General features: G+C 40.8%; 2 protein-coding genes across 6 annotated transcripts in view; both read right to left on the bottom strand.

Moving 5' to 3' along the window:
* Positions 1-285: 285 nt before the first annotated feature.
* On the bottom strand, positions 286-9596 carry vipas39 (VPS33B interacting protein, apical-basolateral polarity regulator, spe-39 homolog). 3 transcript variants are annotated; one of them, XM_058379721.1, is made up of 18 exons: positions 9531-9596; positions 9102-9194; positions 6713-6818; positions 6487-6618; positions 6377-6403; positions 6165-6286; positions 5727-5819; positions 5602-5635; positions 5405-5507; positions 5241-5268; positions 5071-5144; positions 4908-4983; positions 3458-3580; positions 3310-3351; positions 2452-2628; positions 2127-2216; positions 1418-1522; positions 286-937 (listed from the first exon to the last, which is right to left on the bottom strand). In XM_058379721.1, exons 2-18 carry the CDS (start codon positions 9192-9194, stop codon positions 917-919), a joined length of 1446 nt encoding a protein of 481 aa, XP_058235704.1. In that variant the 5' UTR covers positions 9531-9596; the 3' UTR covers positions 286-916. The 3 variants fall into 3 exon arrangements, with proteins under 3 accessions (XP_058235704.1, XP_058235705.1, XP_058235706.1); XM_058379722.1 differs by lacking the exon at positions 9531-9596 and adding an exon at positions 9298-9517; XM_058379723.1 differs by lacking the exon at positions 9531-9596 and adding an exon at positions 9361-9517.
* A 2727-nt stretch (positions 9597-12323) lies between these two features.
* Positions 12324-25447, bottom strand: part of cdc42bpb (CDC42 binding protein kinase beta (DMPK-like)) — a 57351-nt gene continuing 44227 nt past the window's right edge. Inside the window, exons 18-37 of one of the 3 annotated variants that reach the window (XM_058378709.1) lie at positions 23170-23318; positions 22888-22985; positions 22611-22690; positions 20543-20626; positions 19762-19839; positions 19522-19627; positions 19284-19420; positions 19004-19143; positions 18802-18883; positions 18499-18715; positions 18357-18419; positions 17617-18213; positions 17430-17527; positions 17226-17310; positions 16574-16694; positions 16372-16489; positions 15657-15848; positions 14557-14665; positions 14383-14453; positions 12324-14090 (exon numbers count right to left, since the gene is read on the bottom strand). In XM_058378709.1, coding sequence (XP_058234692.1) covers positions 13962-14090; positions 14383-14453; positions 14557-14665; positions 15657-15848; positions 16372-16489; positions 16574-16694; positions 17226-17310; positions 17430-17527; positions 17617-18213; positions 18357-18419; positions 18499-18715; positions 18802-18883; positions 19004-19143; positions 19284-19420; positions 19522-19627; positions 19762-19839; positions 20543-20626; positions 22611-22690; positions 22888-22985; positions 23170-23318 — 2754 coding nt within the window. In that variant the 3' untranslated portion in view covers positions 12324-13961. Of the gene's footprint in view, positions 14091-14382; positions 14454-14556; positions 14666-15656; positions 15849-16371; positions 16490-16573; positions 16695-17225; positions 17311-17429; positions 17528-17616; positions 18214-18356; positions 18420-18498; positions 18716-18801; positions 18884-19003; positions 19144-19283; positions 19421-19521; positions 19628-19761; positions 19840-20542; positions 20627-22610; positions 22691-22887; positions 22986-23169; positions 23322-25447 lie in introns of all 3 variants that reach the window. The other 2 variants (XM_058378707.1, XM_058378708.1) reach the window with 2 other exon arrangements.

Below are 25447 nucleotides of genomic sequence, written 5' to 3'. Positions count from 1 at the left end.
ATATATTTATATATTTCAAATTCACATCTTGAATTGATATATTTCTGTCCAGAAGCACATTTTTTAAGATCCAGGACCTGGAGTCTCAAACCAGTGATGTAACACATACACACACACACACACACACACACACACACAATCACTGAGCAGAGAGACTTATTAATGCTGAAGCTGGTTGATATTTCTGAAAGGTATTTGCATTGAGACTTAAAGAGAAGCTTTATGGATGGATGTGCAACTCAAAGAGTCTAAAGTGTACCTGCAAACGGTTTAACACAGAAATAGAAAGGAGGGTGATTTCAGATATTTTGGAACTTGTCAAAGCTTTCTTGCCATTAATAAACACAATCCCTCAGCTGACATTCACTTTCAGAGAGTTTCACCCAAATGAAGCTCTGAAACTCTGAAAAAGATGGCATTTCTTTAAACATTTCTTTAATCTTAAGTTTAACCTTGAAGTAATAATAATAATAACAATAATAAACATAAAAATGTGTGGTTTTATTACGTTTCATTTGGCAGTTTTGAAAGGTTTTTATTAAATATAAAAGATTAGTTCATCAGGACTACTGACATATTGACAGATGGCATATTTGGAATATTTGGTATTTGTACACCTTGGGGTTCAGCTTTCCCTGGCAAAAGGGCACACAGCACATCCATAATGAACCAGGAAATTAACAATAAAAAAAAAGGGGGGGGAAATGGAATATTACAAAGAGAAGGCAAATAAAATATATTGTAGTTGCTGGGCTTCTTCTTTACACCGTGGTTGAACACTGAGGCTGTAACTCATCACTGTAACAGCTGTTCCCTGTGAAGCTCCTCTGAAGCACTGGCTCTGTCTGAAGCCTGGAGTATGATCGTATTAAATAGTCTGTATAAAACATCTCCTTGTGTTTTTTTAACCCAAATGTCAGTTCTTCCATCGGATTTGCTGTTAGGGAGGAAAGATATCTGAATGTTAGAAGAATCAATTTATGAGAGTGATTTTAAAACGGATATTAATATATTTCAGATTTATATGCTGTACCGAGGTTCGAAAGCATACACTTTTGTTAAGGTTAGTAGTGTCAGTTTTGTGAGAAATGATCATCAGCAGCATGTACTGAAGAGTTTATGTCTTCTTACATCACATCAATTTAACCCTGACACATTTTTAGTTGTATTGAATGTTATAATGGCTAAGAATATTCACCCTCTCTGCTGAAGTCAATAAAACTACTAAAATAAGGTTATTTCATACAGCTTGGTTATTTCTGTATAATGGCACAGACGGACACGTTACTCAATCAACCTTACCGAATCAATCATCATTAAGAATTCAAGTAGATAAATCCCCTTTTTTTTTTTTATCTTGACAAGATGTGCTCTGTTAGACTGTACTGTTCCAAAAGAAAAAAAAAAATCCTCTTACCGGGTTAATAAGGAGCTCGTCGATCTTCCTGTACTCAGCTGAACCTCTGTCCACCTTTCCCTGGTACACAATCAGTTGCTGACGGTCTTTCAGGTCTTTGTATGTCTAATGGAAAATGAACACAGCACCTAGTATTTACAGTAGTCTACGGTCTTCAGAATATCAATGAACACGGACAGACAAATATGTAGGAACGTAAACATTCTGTAACATGTCTTCATGCTTTGTGGTAAAGAACGGCTGGTGAAGAAACGACAGTTCATCCCTGCTATGCTGTAAATGCTAACTTGCTTCATGAACTCATTTAAAGCTGGATACACAAACTCATTCGAAGGAGAGTTTATACAAGAAGGTCTTTGTGAAGATCCTATTCTTTTGGGAAAAAGTGCTAATATATTCTACAATATCCTGGAGCTGTGTAGATTTAATCGTGACACAATTTTGTACGCATTAACACGTATCTAAAATTGAAAGGCGTGATCTTATACCACTGTGTAAGGTTATCTGAGCAGACGTAAAAACATATTACACTGAAAGACCTGCAGCAATAAAATAATATTTGTTTATACTGATTGAAAATGATTTCCCTTCACCAGTGTACTGATAAAAAAACGTTAAAGCCTTAGTCAATAAGTGGACTTGCATAATAAATGTAGGATTCGTCCATCCCTGAATAATGTAATGTACGTTTCAAAACCGTTGCACTCACATCGATAACAACGTCATGGCATTTGTACTTCTGAGCCAAACTGAGCTTCAGTTCTGAGCCATCGATCAGTCTCATATACGTTTCCAAGACCTAATAAAAGCAGGAGGAGATGTTGAAATGATACGAGAGGGTTATATGCTGAAAGTGCAATCAAGACAAGTGACAACAACAAAAAAAAAGTATTATAACTTAAATAAACTTAATAGTACAAACGTTCATGATGCTTGATATGTCTGGTTATAATAAGGCACATGTTAGGTATCCACACCTGTTTGTGAATTAAAATAGAAATATAAAAACAGCTAATCAGCTCCTTTTAATTCACCTGAACAGGAGCGTAGTTTTTCTGCAGGATATCCACCACTCTGTGAAAGCCAATAGGAGATTTCTTCTTGGTGTAACCCAGCCAGGTTTTGGTGTTGAATAAACTTTCCACATCGTGCCAGTTTCTCAACTTCGCCCGAGCTCCGAGTGCTGTGAGGACGTACTGCTTTTCTGAAATCTAACAAAGAGATTATTCTGTGCACAATAATGCCTATCACGTCAGCAACACAGGTCTTAATACATTATGTCTGTCCATGAAAGATAAACTCACTGAGGACATCAGTTTCACCTGTAATTTATCTGTAACCTCTGGCCACTTTATCAGGTTCACTTACATACACTGATCAGGCATAACATTATGACCACCTTCCTAATATAGTGTTGGTCCCCTTTTTGCTGCCAAAACAGCCCTGACCCCTCATGCACTGTGTACTCTGACCCCTTTTTACCAGAACCAGCATTAACTTCTTCAGCAATCTGAGCAACGGTAGCTCGTCTGTTGGATCGGATCACACGGACCAGCCTTCCCTCCCCACGTGCATCAGTGAGACTTGGCCGCCTGTGACCCTGTCACCGGTTCACCACTGTTCCATTTCTTGGACCACTTTTGATAGATACTGACCACTGCAGACCGGGAACAGCCCACAAGAGCTGCAGTTTTGGAGATGCTCTGATCCAGTGGTCTAGCCATCACAATTTGGCCCTTGTCGCTCAAATCCTTACGCTTGTCCATTTTTCCTGCTTCTAACACATCAACTTTGAGGACAAAATGTCACTTACTGCCTAATATATCCCACCCAACTCACTTAAATTAATATAGCAATGTGATAGAATTCGAGAAATATAGAGTAGGACTTACCCTGAAGGTCTTTCTGATGTTAGCTGGACTGCTGAAAGTACCCTGTATATATACACACAGGCCAAAACTTCAAAAACATAAATATAAATATCTATAATCAGCTTGTTATAATGCCATGCTATAACATGAGTACCTGGAGTGTGCTTACCTCAGGCTCTCCATAGTGATAAAAGCAGGAGTAGTACAAAGTGGTGATAATAGGCATGTTCAAAATGGAAGCTTTTCTGGGGAACTTCTTGAAAATATCTGCTTCACCTTTCTTATCATTAGCCTAGAAGAAACACACACGGAATGAGTCTTATAACTGAAGTATTAGCAGGATATACACTCACCAAGCACTCGGTAGGGCCGCAATTTGCTCTCAAAATGGATTGTATGGATTCTACAAGATGTTGGAGATTCTGGTCCATGTTGATATAATTGCATCATGTAGATTTTCTTGGAAATATCCCGTTCTACCACAGGAGATCTGCAGGATTCAGATCCAATGATTGGGAAGACCACTGAAGAACACTGAACTCAGTGTCCTGTTCATGAGGCCAGTTTGAGACGACTTTTGACATGGTGCATCATCATGCTGGACTATTCCAGTACCTCCATCAGACTGGACTGCAAGGCATGTTAGGTTCATGGGTTCATGCATGTTTGGTTCATGGGTTCATACATCTCACCCTACCATCTGTGAGCCTCATCAGATCAGACTGCGTTTTTTCAGATCTGGTTTGAGTATTTCCAATTATAGAAATAAACCAGCCCATCTGGCACCAACAATCAAGCCTCGGTCAAAATCACATCATTCTCCAGTTCTAATGATTGATCTGAATATTACCCGAAGGTGTTGGCCTATATTTACATGATTTTATGCACTGCACTTCTGATACACAATTTACTGATTAGATAATCGCATAAATGAGTGCTCGGTGATGGTATATACCTATACATTATATACACTATATTGCCAAAAGTTTGGGACACCTCTCCAAATAATTAAATTCAGATGTTGTTTTTCAGGAGTTGGGCTTGACCCCTTAGTTCCAGCGAAAGGAACTCTAAATGTTTCAGCATACCAAGACATTTCGGATAATTTCATGCTCCCAACATTGTGGGAACAGTTTGGGGATGACCCCTTCCTGTTCCAACATAACTGCACACCAGTACACAAAGCAAGGTCCATAAAGACATGGATGAGTGAGTTTGGTGTGGAGGAACTTGACTGGACTGCACAGTGTCCTGACCTCAACCTGATAGAACACCTTTGAGATAAATCAGAGCGGAGACTGAGAGCCAGGCCAAAACTGGGACGTCTGCCTTCACATGCACATGAACTTAATATGGAGTTGACCCGCCCTTTCCAGCTACAACAGCTTCAACTCTTCTGGGAAGGCTTTCTACAAGGTTTAGGAGTGTGTTAATGGGCATTTTTGAACATTCCTATAGATGCGCATTTGTGAGGTCAGGCACCGATGATGGACGAGAAGGTCTGGCCGCAGTCTCCGCTCTAATTCATCCCAAAGGTGTTCTACGGGGTTGAGGTCAGGCTCACAAACACAATTAGTAGGTCTACAACAAAATCGGTGTCCTATGTGTTAAGTTCTAACCTCGATGATGATCTGTCTCTCCAGGAGTGTGTAGTGGTCTTGCACATGAGTGGCATCCTCTTGAGAAAAAGGAAGACTAATAACAAACAGGAAGATAAAGAGAGACACTCAGCACCTCTTAGGAACATTACAGATGTATCTTTGTTGTACTTTCTGTCTATACCTCAAAGATTTTTTGAGGAAGTCTCTCCTTTCGTTTTCATCTTTAATAGTCATGTGCTCCTTGTACTGCATTAACTAGAAGAGTATTAAAAAACATCAGTGATGCATATCAGTTTGTCAGGACTAAAGAATCAATTAAATAAATGGATGATGAAATCAGACGCCACATACCGCCATGTCCTCTGTTCTGCCCAGTGCCCTATTACAAAGTCATGTGATTACACTGTGCATACATACAACCACATGTACAGGCTAAAAGCCAATTACTAGTCTTAAATCAACAACCTAGCTACAAATCAGTATGCCTTTAAATAGGTCTTAAAACGTTCACTTACTTCATTAACTCCACCAAGATCTTCTGCTCTCCCATTTCTTTCAGATAATGAACATAATGTCGGAGAGCTATTTCCCTCAACATTAACTCTCGGAAAAGGATCTCTGCAAACATGTCATAGGAAAGAAGAATGCATAAAGTGTAACTAACCTAAATCAATGGCTAAACAATAAAAGTCAATCGATAACACCCTCCTACCTTTACTCAATGATTTCTTTAAATATATTAAGACCTACAGGAGGAGAAAGTAATTCATAACAGTGATCAGGCTGCAGATATGCTCTTTATCGAAGTGTGGATCTAAAGCAGGATGTGATGCTTACTGCAGTGATGACATTGCCATCGTGAGCACGGACTGCTTCGTCCAGCAGCAGCAGTTTATCCTGTAGAGAGCGGAACCTTTCCAAGGAATATGCCTGCACAGATATGCAACTATAGAGTAGAGCACCGTAGAACAGTAGTGTAGAGAAATATAAAGTACATTAATCTAAAATAAAGTAGATAGAGTACTTATTAAATCCCCAAGGGGGGTTGGTGTCACAACACAAGAGCAACAGGGAGGACTAGGACTTAACCCGAGAGCAGCACTAGACTTAGTGCACAGTAAACTCATACATACCATAAATAAGAAGAAGTGAATATAAATATACACAATGCTGTATTTCTGACCAACTACAAAAATATTACAGGTTAAAAACATAGAAATAATAAGATATTGGGTAAGGGGGGGTGCTCGCACAGGGGGAGATGTTACTCCTTACCTTTCCTTTCCGCATCCTCCTTACAGTCTCTTCAGTACTCCAATCACTCACATAGTCCTGACACTCTGACTTCGGCTTGCGTAATTCTGGTGCGTATACTCGAGCAGGCATGTCAATAAAGGCTAAAAAGCAGAAAAGGAAGTCAGTATGAGATGTTACACACCTTTACACGACAATACTCTCAAGCCGTAACGATGCTTGTTTGAACTTACATTCAGAAAATGAAGGTTTGCTCTTTGCTGATGAGAAAGATAGAGATTTAGATGATTGATAAAGAGGCATTTAAACACACACACTTGAAACTACGTGAGCTGATACTCACCTCTGAATAAAGAACTTAAAGAGTATCCAGAGCCTTGTTTTGGTAACGAGGGGGTTGTGTTGATTTTTGGAAAGCTTTGCTCTCCACCTGAGCGGATGCTGGAGGCCGTCTCTCTGACAGACCAGGAGATACCTTAATTTCGACAGCAACAAAAAAAAGTCAAAAACCAAAGTCGAACGTATTCTGTGGAAGGAGCAGGAAGTGATGGGTGTGAGGTGTGACTTACTTCCAACAGGCTCCCCACTCCAGCTGACCTTCTCAACATCATCATCATCATCGTCGTCGTCGTCATCCACCGGGATGCTGTTCACTGCACGCTTGGATTCTTTCAGCTAAACAAACAAGTCAGTCAACACGTGTAATCTAAATATACTGCAATAAATAATTAAAATGCATAAATAAATACATAAAAACACAAAGAATGTGGAAACACCTTTCTTGCTGCATGAGGTTTGTGCATAGCATTCCATAGCGAAAAAAAGGTTTTAACATTGATCGCATTACATTCGTGACTCAGATTACAAATAAAAAATGTCCTCTTTGATAATTAACAACCCCAGAAATCAAGAGCACTGATCCCCAAACAACACCAGGGGGTTCAGAAACTAGTCAGTTTTGCACATTTTATTGTGTTATATATTAAATAAATAAAAACTTGGCCATTGATCTGCACATAATATTCCATAATGACAAAGCAAAAATATGTTTCAAGATGTAAATGTATTACAAATAACTAAAATAATTCATGTAGATTAGCATTAAGACCTGTGGTTAAGACACACCATACTAAGCATGGCATACTGTTTGCTTGGAAAAGCACTCAGAGCATGAGAGGGAAAAAAATCTCTGGTCTGAAATTGAAATCAGCGTTTTGGGCTGAACTCCAAATACTATATCTGATAAAAAGAATCAGGCCCTGCTCAACAACTGCTTAATACACTAAATGTTTGTTGGCACCTGAACTTGACATCCACTTATGGTTCATTAGAACTTAAGTTTGAGTTAAAGAAATCAAGTGTCCTGCACTGAGCCCTGATTCTGACCTTTGGGATGAACTGGAACTCACTAATGCTCTCATAGCTGAATGATCACTAATCCCCACAGCCATGCTCCAACATCTATTGGAAAGCCTTTCCAGACGAATGGAGCTTATTATAATTGCAAAAGGATGTTCAACAAGCACATATGGCTGTGATGGTCAGGTGTCCACAGACCTTTGACCATTTAGTGTACAATTCTTATGATGAAACATGGTGGTGGCAGCACCATAGTCAGAGGTGAGGGAATATTAAAACCAAACAAAAATAGTAAGGTCCTCGTTCCAGTGCCCAAAGCACTCAAAGCAATGACGGAGCAAGACTCTACATATCCTTAAGTGGGCCGGCTGAAATCCATTCAAGAACCACAGAGTGTTTGTGAAGAGACTTGAAGATGAGAGTTCACAGATGCTCCACACCTACTGTGATTAAGCTTATGGAGATCTACCAGGACGTACAGGAGGTACACTGAATGCATTTTTATTTATACAACACAATAAAATAATACACTGCAGTTTAAAAAAAATAACAGAAAATACATCAAAAAACACTGTAGCTAAACCAACGGATAAGCTTTCATGAAGCAACATCCTTGTCTCTGTTTATCAACAGGGTGTGTCCAAATACTGCTTTGTAAGACATGGTCATAGTTGTCTGCAATAAAGCATGAACATTTCCACATCCCTGCACTCTGCCCTGAAGAATGTGGTGATACACTATATTGCCAAAAGTTTTGGGACACCCCTTCAAATCATTAAATTCAGATGTTGTTTTTCAGGGGTTGGGCTCGGCCCCTTAGTTCCAGTGAAAGGAACTCTTAATGCTTCAGCTTCATACCAAGACATTTTGGACAATTTCATGCTCCCAACTTTGTGGGAATAGTTTGGGGATCACCCCCTTCCTGTTCCAACATGACTGCACACCAGTGCACAAAGCAAGGTCCATAAAGACATGGATGAGCGAGTTTGGTGTGGAGTCCTGACCTCAACCTGACAGAACACCTTTGGGATGAATTAGAGTGGAGACTGTGAGTCAGGCCAAAACTGTGACATCTGCCTTTACATGCACTTGAATGTAAAATGGAGTTGAGCCCTTTGCAGCTATAACAGCTTCAAATCTTCTAGGAAGGCTTTCCACAAAGTTTAGGAGTGTGTTAATGGGAATTTTTGACCATTCCTCTAGAAGCACATTTGTGAGGTCAGGCGCTGATGTTGGACGAGAAGGCCTGACTCACAGTCTCCGCTCTAATTCATCCCAAAGGTGTTCTATCAGGTTGAGGTCAGGACTCTGTGAAGTTCCTCCACACCAAAATCCCTCATCCATGTCTTTATGGACCTTGCTTTGTGCCCTGGTGTGCAGTCATGTTGGAACAGGAAGGGGGTCATCCCCAAACTGTTCCCACAAAGTTGGGAGCATGAAATTGTCCAAAATGTCTTGGTATGAAGCTGAAGCATTAAGAGTTCCTTTCACTGGAACTAAGGGGCCAAACCCAACCCCTGGAAAGCAACACCTAAATTCAATGATTTGAAGAGGGGTGTCCCAAAACATCTGGTAATATAGTGCCAGCTGTCAGCTCACCTTGGTGAACTCATTATCATCATCGTCGAAGGCGAAAGCCGTGAATTTGGAGTTGTTCCAGTATTCGTCATCTTCAGCTTTAGCTCGGCTCATCTACAACCACAACAGTGGGACCAGTTATTAATATACTGGTTAACACTCACAGCTGGTTAATATGATAGTCGGCGCTTGATAGCTTTTAAATAAGAGATGTTACAGTGTTTATCTCTCTACATGATGATGATGATGATGATGATGATGATGATGAAAAACCCCTCACTGTGTCTCTATGCGCTGCAGGGTGGCTGCCATAACACTTACAAATACAGCACTTAGCTGAAGATATTATAAAAGATAAACCCTCAAGTCAACCCTTTCAACTAGTAGCATTAGCTGATTATAGCCTAGCTACATGACAGTGAGACAAACACTATATATGACATGCCTTACCTTTGAAATAACGACGCGGAATCAGAGACGTCAGGTCTCCTTACTTCCGGGTAGCATTACGTCAGAGGTTTTTCAAAATAAGAGTTCGTCGTTCAAAATGGACAAAAGTTTGTTTACAAATGAATAATCCCTGTTTCTATTGAGTCTCTCTTTGCTGTGATAATAATCTCCAATATTCTGAGAAGGCTTTCCACTAGATGATGGACTGTGCCTGTTGGGTATCTGTTAATAAACATGCCACTTCATGAAAGCTCATCCATGGGTTTAGCTCCAGTGTTTTTATGTATTTTTTAAATATTTGTGCAAATAAAAAATGCATTCAGTGTACCTTTTTGACTATTATCGACGAATATTAAATGAAAACATGTTTTTACAGGGTTATCTTAAGCACCGATTACCGATTTGAGCTGTTTCTCTCACAAGTCCTGGTAGATCTCCTCAAGCTTAATCACAGTAGTCGTGGAGCATCTGTGAAACGCCATCTTCAAGTCTCTAAAAGGATGCTTAACGTGGTTCATGAGTGCATTTGAGCCCGCTTAAGGATATTTAGAGTCTTGCTCCATCATTGCTTTGGGTGTTTTGGCTAATCTGGAACAAGTTTTCTACAAGAACCTTACTTTTTTTTGTCGTCTTTTACTATTCCCTCACCTCTGAGCATGGTGCTGCCACCACCGTGTCTCATCATAAGAATGCTACTATCAAATATGCTTGGTGAACATCCTTTCTATCATAAGATCCACTCTTCTGTGAAGGCTTCACCTCTAGATGTTGGGCTGTGTCTGTGGGGATTAGTGATCATTCAGCTACGAGAGTATTAGTGAGATCAGACACTGATGAGGTAGGAGTGAGGAGGTCTGGGGTTCAGTCGGTGTTCCGGTTCATCCCGAAGGTGTTCTTTGGAGTTGAGGTCAAAGCTCTGTGCAGGAAAATTGAGTTCTTCTACACCAACCTTATGAAACTCATTTTGCACACAGGTGCATTGTCATGCTGGAACAACTCCAGTTAAGGGAAATGATGTGCTTCTACATTTGTGGCAACAGTTTAAGGAAGAACCACATATGGGTGTAATGGTCAGGTGTGAACAAACAATTTGGTCATTTAGCGTATCCTGGAAATACGCCATTTTTTGACATTTTTTGTAAACAAGCTACAAAGTGTTGGAAAAATCACAGATGCCTTCTTGTTTGCCCTTTGTTATTAAGAAGCTAGCAAGATAACTGGGATGAGTGATGTATAAGCGCTGGATGAGTGATGGTATATATTTTCCTTGAAACAGCAAACCGATGCTGTGAGCAGCTCACTCAGGGCTGAGGAGATCATCCTGAGATCCCAAGCAGGAACATAATTTTTACTTAACTGGCTTGTTTTTATCCTGGGATAAAAATTCACATGAAGTAAATTATATTGTGAACATATTTAGTTTATTCCATATACACAAATCCAGAGCTATTACTAAGTGCAGAGTATTTTGTATAGATTTTTTTTCTTTTTCTATGAGACCTCAAAACAAAAAAGCTCCCGAGGAAAATAATTACATAAAATAATAATAAGTGAATTAATTTATCAATAAATTAATTTCATAGATCATTTAATACTATTATAATATGTAATATAATAATAATAAGAAGAAGAATAGTAAAAGGAGAATTGGGCAAATCTATGATTCTATAATTAATCTGCTTTTCCTACACATGGTCACAATGAACCTGGAGTACATCTCAGGGACTCGTGCCACAAGGCAAGATACCCGTGTGAGAAAAAATAAATACATAGAGAGTCGTGGATAAATACATGAGAGTCCACCATACTAGTCTACGTTGTTACTATAGTATTAATTATATTTAAAACATAATGTATTGATAAAGTGGCCTGATTAGCTGTCATTTGAATAAAAGCTATATAATATATATATATATATATAAACACTTTCTGACCAATGCCATCAATATGAATAAACATAAGCTATTCTCAGTAGACACAGAAATTCCGCATATAGAAATGTATTGTGAATGGAATAAGAGCTGTGAGCTGAATAACAGCTTATAACTGAAATATATGTGGCAAAAATTTGGTCCCATATGAAACTGAAAACAATCCAACACAGACAAAAAAAAAATGAAATCCTCAGACATAAAAACGAAGCCACTGTAACTGGACTGATGGCTAGAACTGAGACACTCAGGAGGAGCTTCTTCCCTCAGGCCATCAGACTCTTCAACATGTCCACCTTCCCGATCCCTCAGAGTTCCATAGAGCCTCATTTTACTCCTGTGTCATTCTGCACTCTTATTGTTACAACATACACCAACCAGGCATAACATTATGACCACCTGCCTAATAATGTCAGTCTCCCTTTTGCTGCCAAAACAGCCCTGACCCATCATGCACTGTGTATTCTGACACCTTTCTATCAGAACCAGCATTAACTTCTTCAGCAATTTCAGCAACAGTAGCTCGTCTGTTGGATCGGATCACACGGGCCAGCCTTCACTCCCCACGTGCATCAGTGAGCCTTGGCCGTCCATGACCATGTCGCCGGTTCACCACTGGTCCTTCCTTGGACCACTTTCGATAGATACTGACCCACTGCAGACCGGGAACACCCCACAAGAGCTGCAGTTTTGGAGAAGCTGTAAGTAACTGTGCGTGTGACAAAATCTCTATTCTTTATAGCGATACCCCACAAACCCCTTTCTTACACACTAGCATGACGACACAGGTGCCTCAGGTACTCTTTTATTATTTGTTCAGATTTATGAGACTAACAATTCAATAATTACAAAGATTTTACGGTGTGATTTATTTATTTATTTATTTTTCTTCTGAAGCAAAAGCAGTAGTGTTTTGAGGATAAAGTCCTGTTTTTAGAAGTCAGGTGGCAGGGGAAAAAGGGGAGGGGGAAACAGAACACCACCAACACACACACACACAAAAAAAAAAATCCTGGACTCTAAAAACATGTTTGTGTGCAAGATTTGTACAGTGTTTTTTTTTTTTTTTTTAATGGGAAGGACACAAAATAAAACATAATTAAGCGGTCTCTCATTTTTAAACTGAAATGCTTTAGTGGACAATGTGTTGTGGAATTGAAGGCACAGTACGTCTGTAGCACGTGTCACAATCTTCGTCCAATTCCAAAACCCACAGAACCACTTCGACATACACACACACACTCGCACACACTCATACACACAATGGCTTGTAGATGGTTCATGATGCAACAGTTTATAAACTGAGGACTGAGCATGGCTATGATGAGAAACTTATCACATATTTATTTCTTTATAAAGCACACAAAAGCAGCAGCAGCAGTTTCAGAACAACTATTTAAAATCCTATGAATAGTGTGGTCCTTTAGCTGTGTGCCATTTCTTTTTGTTAAAACACTTATCTATACGTAAAGTCTCGTTTCTGTTCTCAATTTAGTTTCTTTTTTCGTTTTAGGAGCAGTGTTCCACCAGCTAAATCTTTTTCGTGTCAAAACATGATCTAGGTTAAAACATGAATATTACAAATGCTGGCTGAAAATGCAGGAAAAAAAAAAAACAAAAAAACAAAAACATTACAATAAAAGTGCCCACTGGTTTGGCTTAAAATCCCCGCAGTCTGACAACTAATCCGATCCGACACTCAGACGACATACAGAGAGCAGTGTCGGTGATCAAAAAACAGCAAGAAGGCATTTGTTTTTTATTTGTTTGTTTGTTGTTACTGGACCAACCGAATAAAGGGAGGATCTCTCATCCTTGGTCTCCAGAGTTCCTGAAGAGTTCCTTCCTTACCCTCACGTGATGAGTGAACACGTCCACGGAAATTTTTTACACGCTTTAAAAACAGCAAAAGCAGTCTCTTTTCCCTCACATCAGTATTTTTAAGAAAAAAAAAAGGAAAAAAGAAAAAGGTTCATGATCAGAGCAATCACAATTAGCAGATTTTGTTTGTGAGCCTCTGAATTTCTGGGATTTTAAATCAAGTCAGCTGTAAGCTAACCATTTATCTATTAAAAAAAAAAAAGAAAGAAAAGAAAGAGCCTCACATGAACATGACACGAAAATGAGATTTAAAAAAAAAAAAAGATCAAGATAAGCATTATTACACCCTGCTAGCTATACTGCCACAAACGCTCCACTAGGGGGCAGATCTGACACTTCCACAGCATGAGCTCAGCTTCTCATGGAGCTGGACTTTCAGACCGTTTGTCACACCGTTTTTCCCAGCTCCGTACAGGGGTATTTTCTCGCCCAGCACCCAGGAGGAGGGAGCGTTTTTTTGTCGTCCGTCAACGTTAGGGCGGGTGATGAACGGAGGAAGATGACACTGAGTCTTGGCACTTTATAGCATGTCCTAACTGAGTGGAAGGGAATGGTAGGAACCGTGAAGAGAAGAGGTGAAGAGGTGCTTGTGTGGACGAGAGCTGGTTTAATTTTGCTCTCAGCCATCCAGGGTGTGTTCCAGACCATCTAATGTCAGCTGACTGCGGTGGGGGGAGTTGGGGCTCGGAGGGCTGCTCGGGTTCGAGCTGTTGGATGGGGTGGAGTGTTTGGTGGAGTCCGAATCAGGCTGCAGAGAGAAGAAAAAGAAGAAGTGAGACCAAGACGTCAGACTATATATTTATTCCATAGAATTACAAGGAAATGCTTCCTATTTTGTAATTGTGGTGAGTGAGTAAGCAGCAGAGCTTGAGGCTTTTCTGTAGAACTGGGACCAGTGACCTCTGTGGTCACCTCCTCTGCGGTCAAACGCCACCTGAGTCTGACACATGATCAAACCTTCTAACAGTAACAATGAATCATGCTTCGGACAGATTCTCTAGATCGTCTGATACACTCGCAGAGACGATTTGAAAACTGACCTCTCTCTCAAAGTCCTGATCGGGGTCCGAGATATTGCGAGATGAGCCCGCTCCTATGAATTCACCGCCTCCTTCAAAAACAAACACGCTGGTATTAAAAAGCGGTCTCGTAAAACCGGAGCAACGTGACGGCTGGCTTTTCATGGGATTGGAAAAAAGGGATGGGCTACTAACCTGAGGCAGTGCGTGTGATGTGGGTCTTACTCCTCGTTTGCCTGGAAATACTAGAAAGAGGACGTGGTTTGTCCTTGGTCAAGTCATCCTGAGAAGAGGGCATCACGCTCTGTAGTAGTGAGCACAGTGAGTCACACGGGAGCCAAAAAAAAAAAACATTCAGAGTCTTCAACCTGCTTCTAAATATGTTTCACTTGTACAATCAGACAGAAATACACAGAGTGGGACTCATTTATAGAGTTTTGTTTTCAGGCTATTTACACAAGATTCATTTGGAAGAAGAGGCAAGTGTTTCCGAGTTTGTCTCAATATAGTCTGCCTCACTAATGTAAACCTTTGATTTTCTACATCGTTTACTCGGTCAATTTTATACTGCTTATTATACAAGTCTACACAATTATTTTGTAAATCTTGGCTTTCATTTTAAAAGACTAATAAAGCCCTATAAAAAGGAGGAGGAGTTAGTGTGTGATTGTGGTAGCTGAGGCATTGCAGTGGCTGAGCTGCAGTAGTGTAAGATTTATCGCATGCTGTGTTTACTAAATTCTTTTGCGTTTACTCAACAATTTGTCATTTTTCTCTCACTGCGAGGCTTTAATGATATTTGCCTTTTAAGGAGTTTTGCGGGCGACTAAATATAAATCAGCTGTACTGCGAGTGCGCTTGCTAATTTGCGGGTGTTTGTTTCGGTCCACTAAAACTTTCAGAAACAGCTTTACTGAAATATTAATAAAATGCTGTTGTATGTGCATTAAAAAAGAAGCATCGTTTATTTACAGTATCATTTAGAAGTATAAATAAAATCTCTAGCCAGGCTTTCTTTATGGCTCTGATCAGTGGTTCATTTCGAACATGACCTGATTACAAACATAAAACCAACAGCTCATCCATGTAAGTAAACAAACGCAAACATCTGCAGTCAAGCACCCTCTCTGGACGAATCACAGCATTCAGGCATAAAGCAACAAACAGGGGAAAAGGACAGGAATAACGACCTGTCCTTATGACATGAGGATAGCAGGAGAGAAAGAGAAAGGAAAGGAAAGTACGGGGTGGGGTGAGCACAGATGGGGAGAGGGAGCGCAGGGTTGCCAGCCTACCCTTCCGAGGGAGGAGGTGGAAGGTGAGGAGGAAGAGGAGGAGAGCTGAGGCAGGCTCTGCTGGGAGGAAGCCTCTTTCTGCAGATAGAGCCCAGCAGAGGCAGGACTCATGTGATAGACGTGCTCAAAGTTGGTTGGAGGGGAGATCAGGGCGTGGTGTCGAGAGGAAGAGGGGGAGGGAGTCTCGCTCGACTGCATCCGCCCCAACCATCGATCAGGAGGGGAGAGAAAAAGAGGAGGAGTGAATTTGAGAGAAGGAGGAAAAAAAATGGGGAGGATGGAAGAGAGGATGCTACTATTAAACAGGAAAATAGAAGACAACGTGAGCAGCAAAGAGTTTGGACATCAGACAGAAAAGGATTCAGCAGAGTGCAGTTGTAAAATAACAGGAAAGAGAAGGTTAGCGTGATATGAAACCTTGGCAAGGTCTGGAAATGCACAATGCAGTTCTCAAAACAGTTAGTCACACATCTGATATATATATACCCCATTGGCACAATGTAAAATAAACTTATTGGGATGGGTTTTATATGCTTATGGTATTTTGGTTTTTTAAGGGAGGGGGGTAACTTATTTATTAATTGACAGTACAGCACTTTGACGGTTAAACCATAATAGAAAGTTCAAGATCATTTTGTGTTAGCTATAAGTGCTAGGTTGCTAAGTGTTTAACATTGCGAGGCCCTTTGAGTATCTGTAATTATGAGGCCATTACCAGAGGCAGATCCATGAGAACTTGCATCCCGTCTCCTGGACCCATATGAGCTACATGGTTGAAATTTGTCGGGTTGGAGATCAGCTTGGACCTCATTTCTGGGTCCCTCAGCATCTCCCTGTTAGACAACGACACAGCAGATAATTATAGAAAAGCTGTAATGAAATGGTCATCATGCGACTGAAAGGCCAAGTCCCCTCACCTCCTCTGCTGTAGCCGCTCTTCTTCAGGAACCTTGAAGAGGAACTTTCTCTTGCTGCGTGTTCTCACCATCAGCTTCCTAATGTTGTCTGAGGTCTCAGGTATAGTCAGCTCACACCCTTCTGTAGCAGTAACCGAGTGAGATAAACACATGGAGAGAAAGAGAAAAGTCAGATAAAGGTAGCAAAGTGTGATACAAGATGAGCGGTCATGGTGTAACTCTTGCTTTTCTTTATGACTTTATACATGAAGTCAGCTCGGAGTGGCAGTGTGTGAAATGGTCATGGCCTTCGCTGCCTGGCAGCCTGGAGGTGGTGTAATGAATGAGGTCATTTCAGTTTACCAAACAAAAGTACCATTATCAGCAGGGCAATCTGCCAGCACTGAGAAGAAATGAACTGGGGGGAGTGGCACAGTGAGTACGACCCAGCAAGCATCTGAATCTGGATCTAACTGAGAAAGGAAACGTGAGACTGACACTGACTGAACTGTATTTGAACTTTAGCCTTAGAGCCAAAAACAGGCCAGTCAGCCTGGTACCTGAAGTGAAACTCAGCGCTGCAGCTAATGTACTACTATCTGTTTAAATATCAGACAACACAACAGATCTAAAGTAGATTTTGAGTAATGACTCCACAGGTCATCGATAGTACCTGCGGCATTGTTTCTGAAGTAGATGAGGCGGGGTTGCTCTGAGCCCAGTAAGTTCAGACTGCCCTCCACATTCAGGGGTCTGATCTGGCAAGCCACAGTGAACAAGACACATCAGAAGCAAATACATGTGGTACTGAATGCAGAATGCATCATTAAGGTACTAGACATATATGCAGTGTTTACTGATTTATTCTCTTGCATACCTTCCTTAATGAAATGGTTTGGACCCATTCTGTAGTGTGGACATCAAATACATCAACCCCATAATCGCTGTACACTGTCAGGTAAGTGGAGTTTGAGCCTGAAAAAAATATACAGACAATGTGTTTAACCTCAAGTGAAAAAAACAGCTTAAAAAAGAGGAACAAAGATCAAAACAGCCATACGTACTACATGCGAGTGGTGTGGCAGGCCACATGAGCTCCTGGGTGCGTGAACGACGGCCCTGGCCATCCACGTAGATGCCAAGCTGGCTAAAGCAAAGCAATAGCTCATTGGCACCCACCTCCATTGCGTGTAGAGCATCTAGTGGTTGCTGAGCAAGGAAGGCAAGTGAAGGATCAGCGGGGCTCACCAAGCTCACAGGTGCCACCTCAGACTGCAGTGCCAGCAGAGCAAAGCCTGATGGGTAGCCTACGCATACTCGCCCACGCACCATGCCCAGCCACTGCACCACGCCTGGGGCCTGCACCTCCCACATGCGTCGCGCATAGGGCTTGGCTCGCGTGATCTCGTAGCAAAGCACCTGCCGCTTGACAGCGGCCATCATGTAGGCAGTGCCGCCCGGTCGCAGCGAGCCCACGCTAAGAGCCTGGCAGCCCTTTGTCTCAGCCAGTTTCACATCAAACCCCGGCTCGGCACCATCCAGGGCTCCCCATGGGTGTAGGTGCACATGTCGGTTACGGCCGCACAGCAGCACCACCATCTTCTCTTGAGGGACTGTCTCAATCTGGTGTACTTTCTTGCAGTCAGCAGCACGCACAATAACTGCAAGAAATTAAGGTTTAGAATCCTCAAAGGTTAAAATCAAAGTGAAAACATTACTTCCCGAAAACCATCTTCAACCTTCTACTACTGAATTCTAAACTGAATTTATTTAAACTGGAGTATATAGTATGTAAGACTTGTACCATCTCTGGTAACCTCCACCACAAATAGGCCCTCCTCTGTGCCCAATGCTATTCGTTCTCGGTCTAGAGAGAACAGGAAAAAACAAATCAAACATTGTTTATAGGTATTACAGAATTTCACATTAACAATGTGAACACTAACCAATGATGGCTGCAGAGAGTGTGGTTTTAATTGCAGGCAGGTTGCTATCGTAGGCCTCGTGCAGGACGTGCACTACTCGGTTCTTCAGGCGGTTCTTGGCTAAGATACTCTGCAGACCCTCCAGGATGCCCACCCACTTCCTTTTCTCAGCCTCGCTCTCAGCCAAGACCAGCAGAGACACCGCCCGCGCTGGAGAGCCCAGTGTGGACGAGGTTACCTAAGTGAGTCAAAAGCCAACAGTCAAAAGGAAGAGAAGGAGGGCATTTATTATTCCATGCATATAATTTACAAACAATTTTTTACCCTGAATATGCAAGGAACGTCTTTGCGGGTGGCGTGAATTACATCTGATGCCAACACAGAGCTTACTGAGAACTCATCGTCTCTGTAAAGAGAAAAGAAACCACAAAGGGTGAGGACGTAACATGGCTTGTTTTGTATATGACCGTTAATCTATTTGTGTGGATGTTAAATAAACAGGAACGTGATAGTAAGTGAAACTCACCTGAGGTCAAGGACCTGGCTGGCCACCACACCAGGCTGGGTGGACTTCCCTTCAGGGACCTCATACAGGAAGAGTTTACAGTCACATACCACAGCATATGCTCTCTGCCAGCCCTTCTTCACTCCAGTAGGCTTTGGGATCTGAATAGCAAAGAGAGACGCATTTCAGGTGTACATCCGAGGCTGAATATAAGTATGTAAAGAGTGCAAAGAGAAACACTGCATACTCATTCGGATATAGTAGTGAGGCTTGAACTAAGTACTGCAGTTTAGGTACTCACCCTGACAAAGCCTTTGTAGGCTGTGCCAATACCCCTCTGCACATCAATTCCCAGTGGCCTCTTGGCCTGCTCTGGTGGAATAGGGCACACCTGAGGAGCGTTGTCCTTACAGGACACGTGGCAGATGAAGGAGCACACTAAAAAATATGAAAAGAACAGAAATGCAAGATTATTCCTTGAATAAACATGAAAATGCTTTGTATAATAGTCAGTCTTGGCTGTAGCGTAGTGTACTGACCCTCGCAGGCATAGCCCTGTCTGATCAGGCCCACCATCAGAGATGTGCAGTGGGTACACTGTGTAGGACTGGAGAAGGTCTTGATGCTCAGCTGGTGAGCTTTAGGCTGGGGACACAAACAGCAGTAGGACATGATAAGAAGCTAACCTTTTCCAAATATTCTTTAAATGCCATTGAAAAAGATCACCACTGTGATTATATTCAGAGCTAGTAACAACATGCCATGGTACACCGCAGTACCTTTGGTGCTGTGAGCAGTGATGACTGGTAAGCTGGAGATGGGGTAGTTGGAGTGGTTGCAGGGGGCTTCACAGGTTCCTGAAAAGGATAAAAGCAAAACTTTTGATATGAAATGGGGAATATTAATTTACATGTAAGTGTATGGTAGGATTATGATGTATATATAAATAAACTTTTAAAACAGTGCTGCTATTTCATGTCAAATTCTATGAGTGTTAAGTTATGAAGAAAACAAAATAAAATACTTCTCAAAATATTCCTTTTATATTATGTATGTTATAGAAATTAATTAATTAGAGCCAAATTTATTTGATCAGTAATTACATTATTGATATATTAATTGAATGAATAAAAAATGAATAATTTTGATCACATTAATTCCAAGTTAACATTATTTGTAGGTTGAATTCTTTTAGTAATGGCGGTTTAGAATAAATGCAATTAATAGAAATAACCAGCCAATAAGGCTGATAATTATAAGAACTGAATAATAAATATAATAACTGCTAATGGTAGGTTGTCACATCACGGTAAGAGAAAAAGAAAAAAGGGAATTTTAAATGTATGAATGAATGAATGAATGAATAAATACTGAAGCTCTGCTATTGTTTCACAGACCCCTGGGGGTCCCTGGGCTCTACTTTAAGAACCACTTCGTTCTACAATACTCAAAATAGGTGAAGAGCTTATGGCTTGATGGTCTGCTTATGCAGACTTTGGTCTAAGACAGGAAGTGAACACAAAGCTGGAATGTTAGAGGAAGTATAAGGTGGACACTCACATCCTGCTCTGAAGCTGCTGAGGGTGAGGGAGAGGGAACGTCTGTTTTCTGAGGCGCGGCATCGACCTCGCCGACTGAGCTAGTCTAGAGAGGGGAGAGAGAAACACTGGAGTGAAAAGTAGCACAATGTTTCTCAAGGCTGGTGTTTAGGTGTTAAATATGGCATAAAAATGTCCCACTTTTTAATATGGGGCAGCAGTCACCTGGACATGTTACACCAAAAAAGAAATAAAAACCATTGTGTATTAGTCCAGGACTGGACTGAGAAACGTCCAGTCACGAGTCAAAATTATTTTTCTATTGACAATACACACTAATAATAATATTCTAATCACAATAATGTTCCAGGCCTAAATAATTCAGAAATTTAATTCAATATTAAGCAGTTTTATCGAGTACAGTCATGAGAATTTAGACTCTAAACTTATGTAAGATGAAGTAGTTCTTTAACTACTACACTTTGACAAAAGCCTGGAAGTGTAAAATTGATCAGAAATGTTCGTGTGCTAATGTTTGTCACAATCTGACACGTTCAAAACATCCAAAACACATTCAATTGCATAGGATGAATTATGGCAGAGATTAGACCACAGCTGATCCAAATCTTTTCATAGTTCACATAAAGACAAACAAATAATTAAAACAAAAACATAATCTGGAAATTTTATTCAGATTATTTAAGGATACAGTATTAATGTCTACATTGTTATGATTGGGATTACACCATTCATTTCATTTTTATTGGCATAGTACTATACAACTCTTTTATTTAATCACCCACAATTCAAACACATGGCTTCCTCAGTTAAATCATCCCATTTTAAACAAAGATATATTCCTAATGAACTCCTAATCGTGAAAGCATGACTTCCAGTATGGATATGCAATCTAGACTAATGAGGTTTTATATTAGCCTTTTAAGAGGTTAGATAAGAGACGAGTGATGGTTAATACGAAGCTCTATGCGATGACTTGCTAACCTTCAGCATCTAGAAATAGCTTGGCAGGGATCTGGGAATTGAGGAAATTACGACAGGGAAACATCGTCAGCAGACAAAAAGATCTCGAGATCTCCAAGATCTCGAAGATGCTTAAACTGTGTAACCTATTAGAAAAAAAACGCTTTTAAAGAGAAATGCATTTTATATCTAAGAAACTAGATAAAGTATGAAATAATACTGAGGCTCTGCACTTGTTGTCTGCTGACTGCTCCTTTCAGGAAGGGGTTAAACGGATGTTAAGGAGGGGTGGGGAGGGGATCTGAGCAGCCAACTTACTTCATCCCAAAATGCTAGCAGAGAGGATGCAGATGAGGAAGAGACAGAGTCCTTTTTGGGGGAAGGGACAAACATAAAATTACAGATCATACAGCTTTTTTTTTACTTATCCTGAGCTCACCATGGTGTGTATTATTGATTCATAACTGCTCTAAATTGTAACCCAGATACTATGTCTGTTCCCACCAAAAATACCAGATCAAGCTCTGAAATTAGGCATTGGAGAATTAGAGTAAGAGCTGGCAGTACTTTTATACCAGTATGAGCTTTTCATTTATCCCAGGCTCTCTTTCTGAGTGATCAGTAGAGCATGTGAAGTTCTTGGCTGAGAAGAAAAGTTCATTTTACACTCATGGTCAGCTGTAGGCTCTCACTTTGTTTCTGTAAGCCTGGTGTAATTGTGTAAGACACAGTGCTCGGTCATTAGCTACTCCTATTGGACTGACGTCGCCTGTGGTATCACATGGCTGAGAGAGGCAACAGGAGCCCGAGTGCCTCTAGGGGAAAGTATGAAGGATCTCAAATTTATCCAGCCTGACTTCCAAATTCCACAGACTGTGTAATCCAGGGCATGAAAACTCTTTATTCATATTTCAATTTTTTACAACATCTAAATGAGCAATCGACCATTTAGCGAGAACGTCCATGTAAAATAAACCATTTCTTTTTTAATGGAGATATTATTAACGGCATCGAAGCCAGATGGCTGGAGGTCATTATTATGATTGTATAAACATAGGGAAGCTGGTTATGGCTGGATCGTGAACAAGCAGAGAGACAGAAAAACTCACTCTGAATGTAAGGTCATGGGCCAGGGGAGATGTGTTGAAGTACTCAAAGATGGAGTCCTGAAAGTCTGGAAGTTTTAGACCTGTAGTGGAGCAAATAAAACTTTGCGTGAAATATTGAAATATTACATTATAAAACACATTATGTGCTCAACAGCCAAATTTCTTCTAGTAAATGTTTAGACCGCAGTTTAACACAATCGACTTATTTTTAACATCATTCCCTGGAAGATGATGTGAATAGCAGCTGTTGGTTTTAAAACAATAGCAGGAAGTTCACCTCGATCCGAGCGTGTGCGGCTCTCCTCCAGGTCTTTCTTCATGCTTTCCAGCTGCTCTTCCAGCTCCCTGTTCTTCACTTCTGCATCTTTCAGTTTGCTACAGAAGAAAGTAAGGGCTCAGAGGTGAGAGACACACAAAAGTTGTGCAATACAAAAAAAAAAAAAAAAATTCTTAACCTTTAAAAGAAATTGAGTTAGAGTGCATGCGATTCTTGTGTACTGCAACGGCACCACAAATGGGCGTCGGTCACAGAAATCTGAGCATGACTGAAAGCACTGACCTCTCGAAGGAGATGTTGGCAGCCTTGACCTTGCGCAGTTCTTCCTGGACCAGTTGCTTGGCCCTTATCTCGGCGTCCAGAGCCGACTGCAGCTCTAAACGAGCGGACATGTCCAGCTTCTGACTGCGACGCACCTTCCACAAGGGATCCTGCTTCGAGAAGAACAACGTTCATCAAATCTACAAGGATCAACTTTAGGCAAACTTTGTGTTTATTTCATCCTATCAGATTTTATTACAGAAACTATAACGTATTCATTTAAAAGTGTGATCTGCTTTGCAGCTGCCACTATAGTCGGAGCTGCTGTTACAGAAAATGCATCAGACCAGTCGGGTTTGAGGATTCTAAAGCACTGTGGTACGTTTCACAGCATCTCAGTAACCTCTGAAAATGAATCAGCTTTTCAAACGAACACGTCTAATGCTTGATATCTGTATTTGGTTCGTGCACGCAGCAAGCTGCAACATGCATGTGAGGCATACAAATATAAGGCATGCATGACTGATTTCAAATACAATTAAATTTTCAGCTATGTGGATAAAAGAGAGTGAAAGATGTTTCACTAATGTTAGTCCTGTACTTCGAACACTATCACGGGAATATTTTTAGCTAGCATGACTCAGCTGATGGAAAGCGGTGAATGGTCAAGGAACATAACGTCTCTGATTACAGTACAAACAATCAGGGTTTCCTCCACATTCCTCAAATTCATGCACTAACAACTGAATTCATTGTGCTAATCCCATCTTCGTAATTCAATATCATCGGCGGAAAAAAAACACACAAAAAAATCTCAAGAGGTCATATCTGAAATTAAACATTTAGGTAATATGAGTTCAGAACAAGTGATCTGAAAAATGGAGGCAAGTTACACTGGTTGCAGTGTTTGGAATATTAAAATTTTACAAGAAAAAAATTATACCATAACGCAGCCACCCTTATCCAGAGCGGCTTACATTTATCTCAGCTTTAACTGAGCTGTTGAGGGTTAATGGACACATCAGTGGCAACTTGGTGGTCCTGAGCTACCACTCACATAGATTGTCTATATGCTGGCAAAACCTGGACGGAAAACAGAACTGAACCGTCTGTAGCACTAAAGTCTGATGCCAAGTGCACCAAGTGTGTGTTTGCTACTCTTCTTTCAAGTCTAAGTGAAGGCCCGTATTTACAGCAATCACACGGCCATTTTTAAAACATTTACATTGCATTGTATTGTATTGTTCCCAATCCAAAATCCGCCACCAGTGACAGACCAGTTTAGACCAGAAAGACTACTTTACATATCAGAATCGGATCACAGATCACATATCCAAATGCAGGTTATACTATCTTGGAAAGATAATTCCAAGTCTCTTGCAGTCGACAGATGATGAATGAGCAGGATACACACTGATCCCAGAGCATCAGCATTCAGCGATGGAAAATAAACCATTCATCTGCCCCTGCACAGTCCTCTAAATAAAGAAAGAAAATTTAGGTTTAATTTGTGTAGCAGTCAAATATGAAGAGGAAGCATGGACAGATGAATAACAGCAGCCATGAAAGCTACCCTCTGTCCTCTTGCTTTGGACTCGAGCCTCATTGCAGTGACGTTTGATGGCTACACTCACCCGCTTTGTGCTCCGAGGAGCCACCAAAGACTTCTGGGTAGGGGTGCTCAATCCAGACACTTGCTAGGTTAATAGGCAAGAAAACAGCACTTCATAGATCTATTACATTTTCTAGAAGACTCTATAGGAAGAGCTCCAACCACTGTCTTTATTTTATTTCCTGAAGTGCACAGTTCAATATATACTGTACATATACACTGTATAACCAAATTCAACTCTCATTTGATTGACAGCTAGCAAAGTAGAAGATTTAAAAAAGAGGTGTTTTAAATTTCCACAACATTCTCTGACTCTACTATTAAAACCTTAAAACAATTCACAGTATAAAATAGTAATATAGCTGTCGGTGTATTCTACGGTTACTGGAGATCACATAGCATGTTTTCAGGAACCTGCTGTCCAGTGAGGGTCACAATCCAGCCCGTCTTTCTTGCTCTGTCATTACATGCCCTTAACCTGATTAATGAAGGATCCCAGATCGAATGTGATCTCCTTTCACACCTACAACCGTAACATGTCACTTCTGTTCATTACTTTCCATTAGATTTGCCATTTTTAGGTACATCGGAAACTTAGCCTGCTTTTAATTATATCAGCAGTGCAGCGTTACTGTGTTATGACTCAAAGGAGTTAGAGAGAGAGAGAGAGAGAGTGGGAGAGAGAGT

Source organism: Hemibagrus wyckioides, linkage group LG25 (assembly GCF_019097595.1).
Source record: "Hemibagrus wyckioides isolate EC202008001 linkage group LG25, SWU_Hwy_1.0, whole genome shotgun sequence".
In the NCBI taxonomy this organism is placed as follows: Eukaryota; Metazoa; Chordata; class Actinopteri; order Siluriformes; family Bagridae; genus Hemibagrus; species Hemibagrus wyckioides.
The sequence above is the reverse complement of the archived record's forward strand: the minus strand, read 5'-3'. Positions and strand labels throughout refer to the sequence as shown.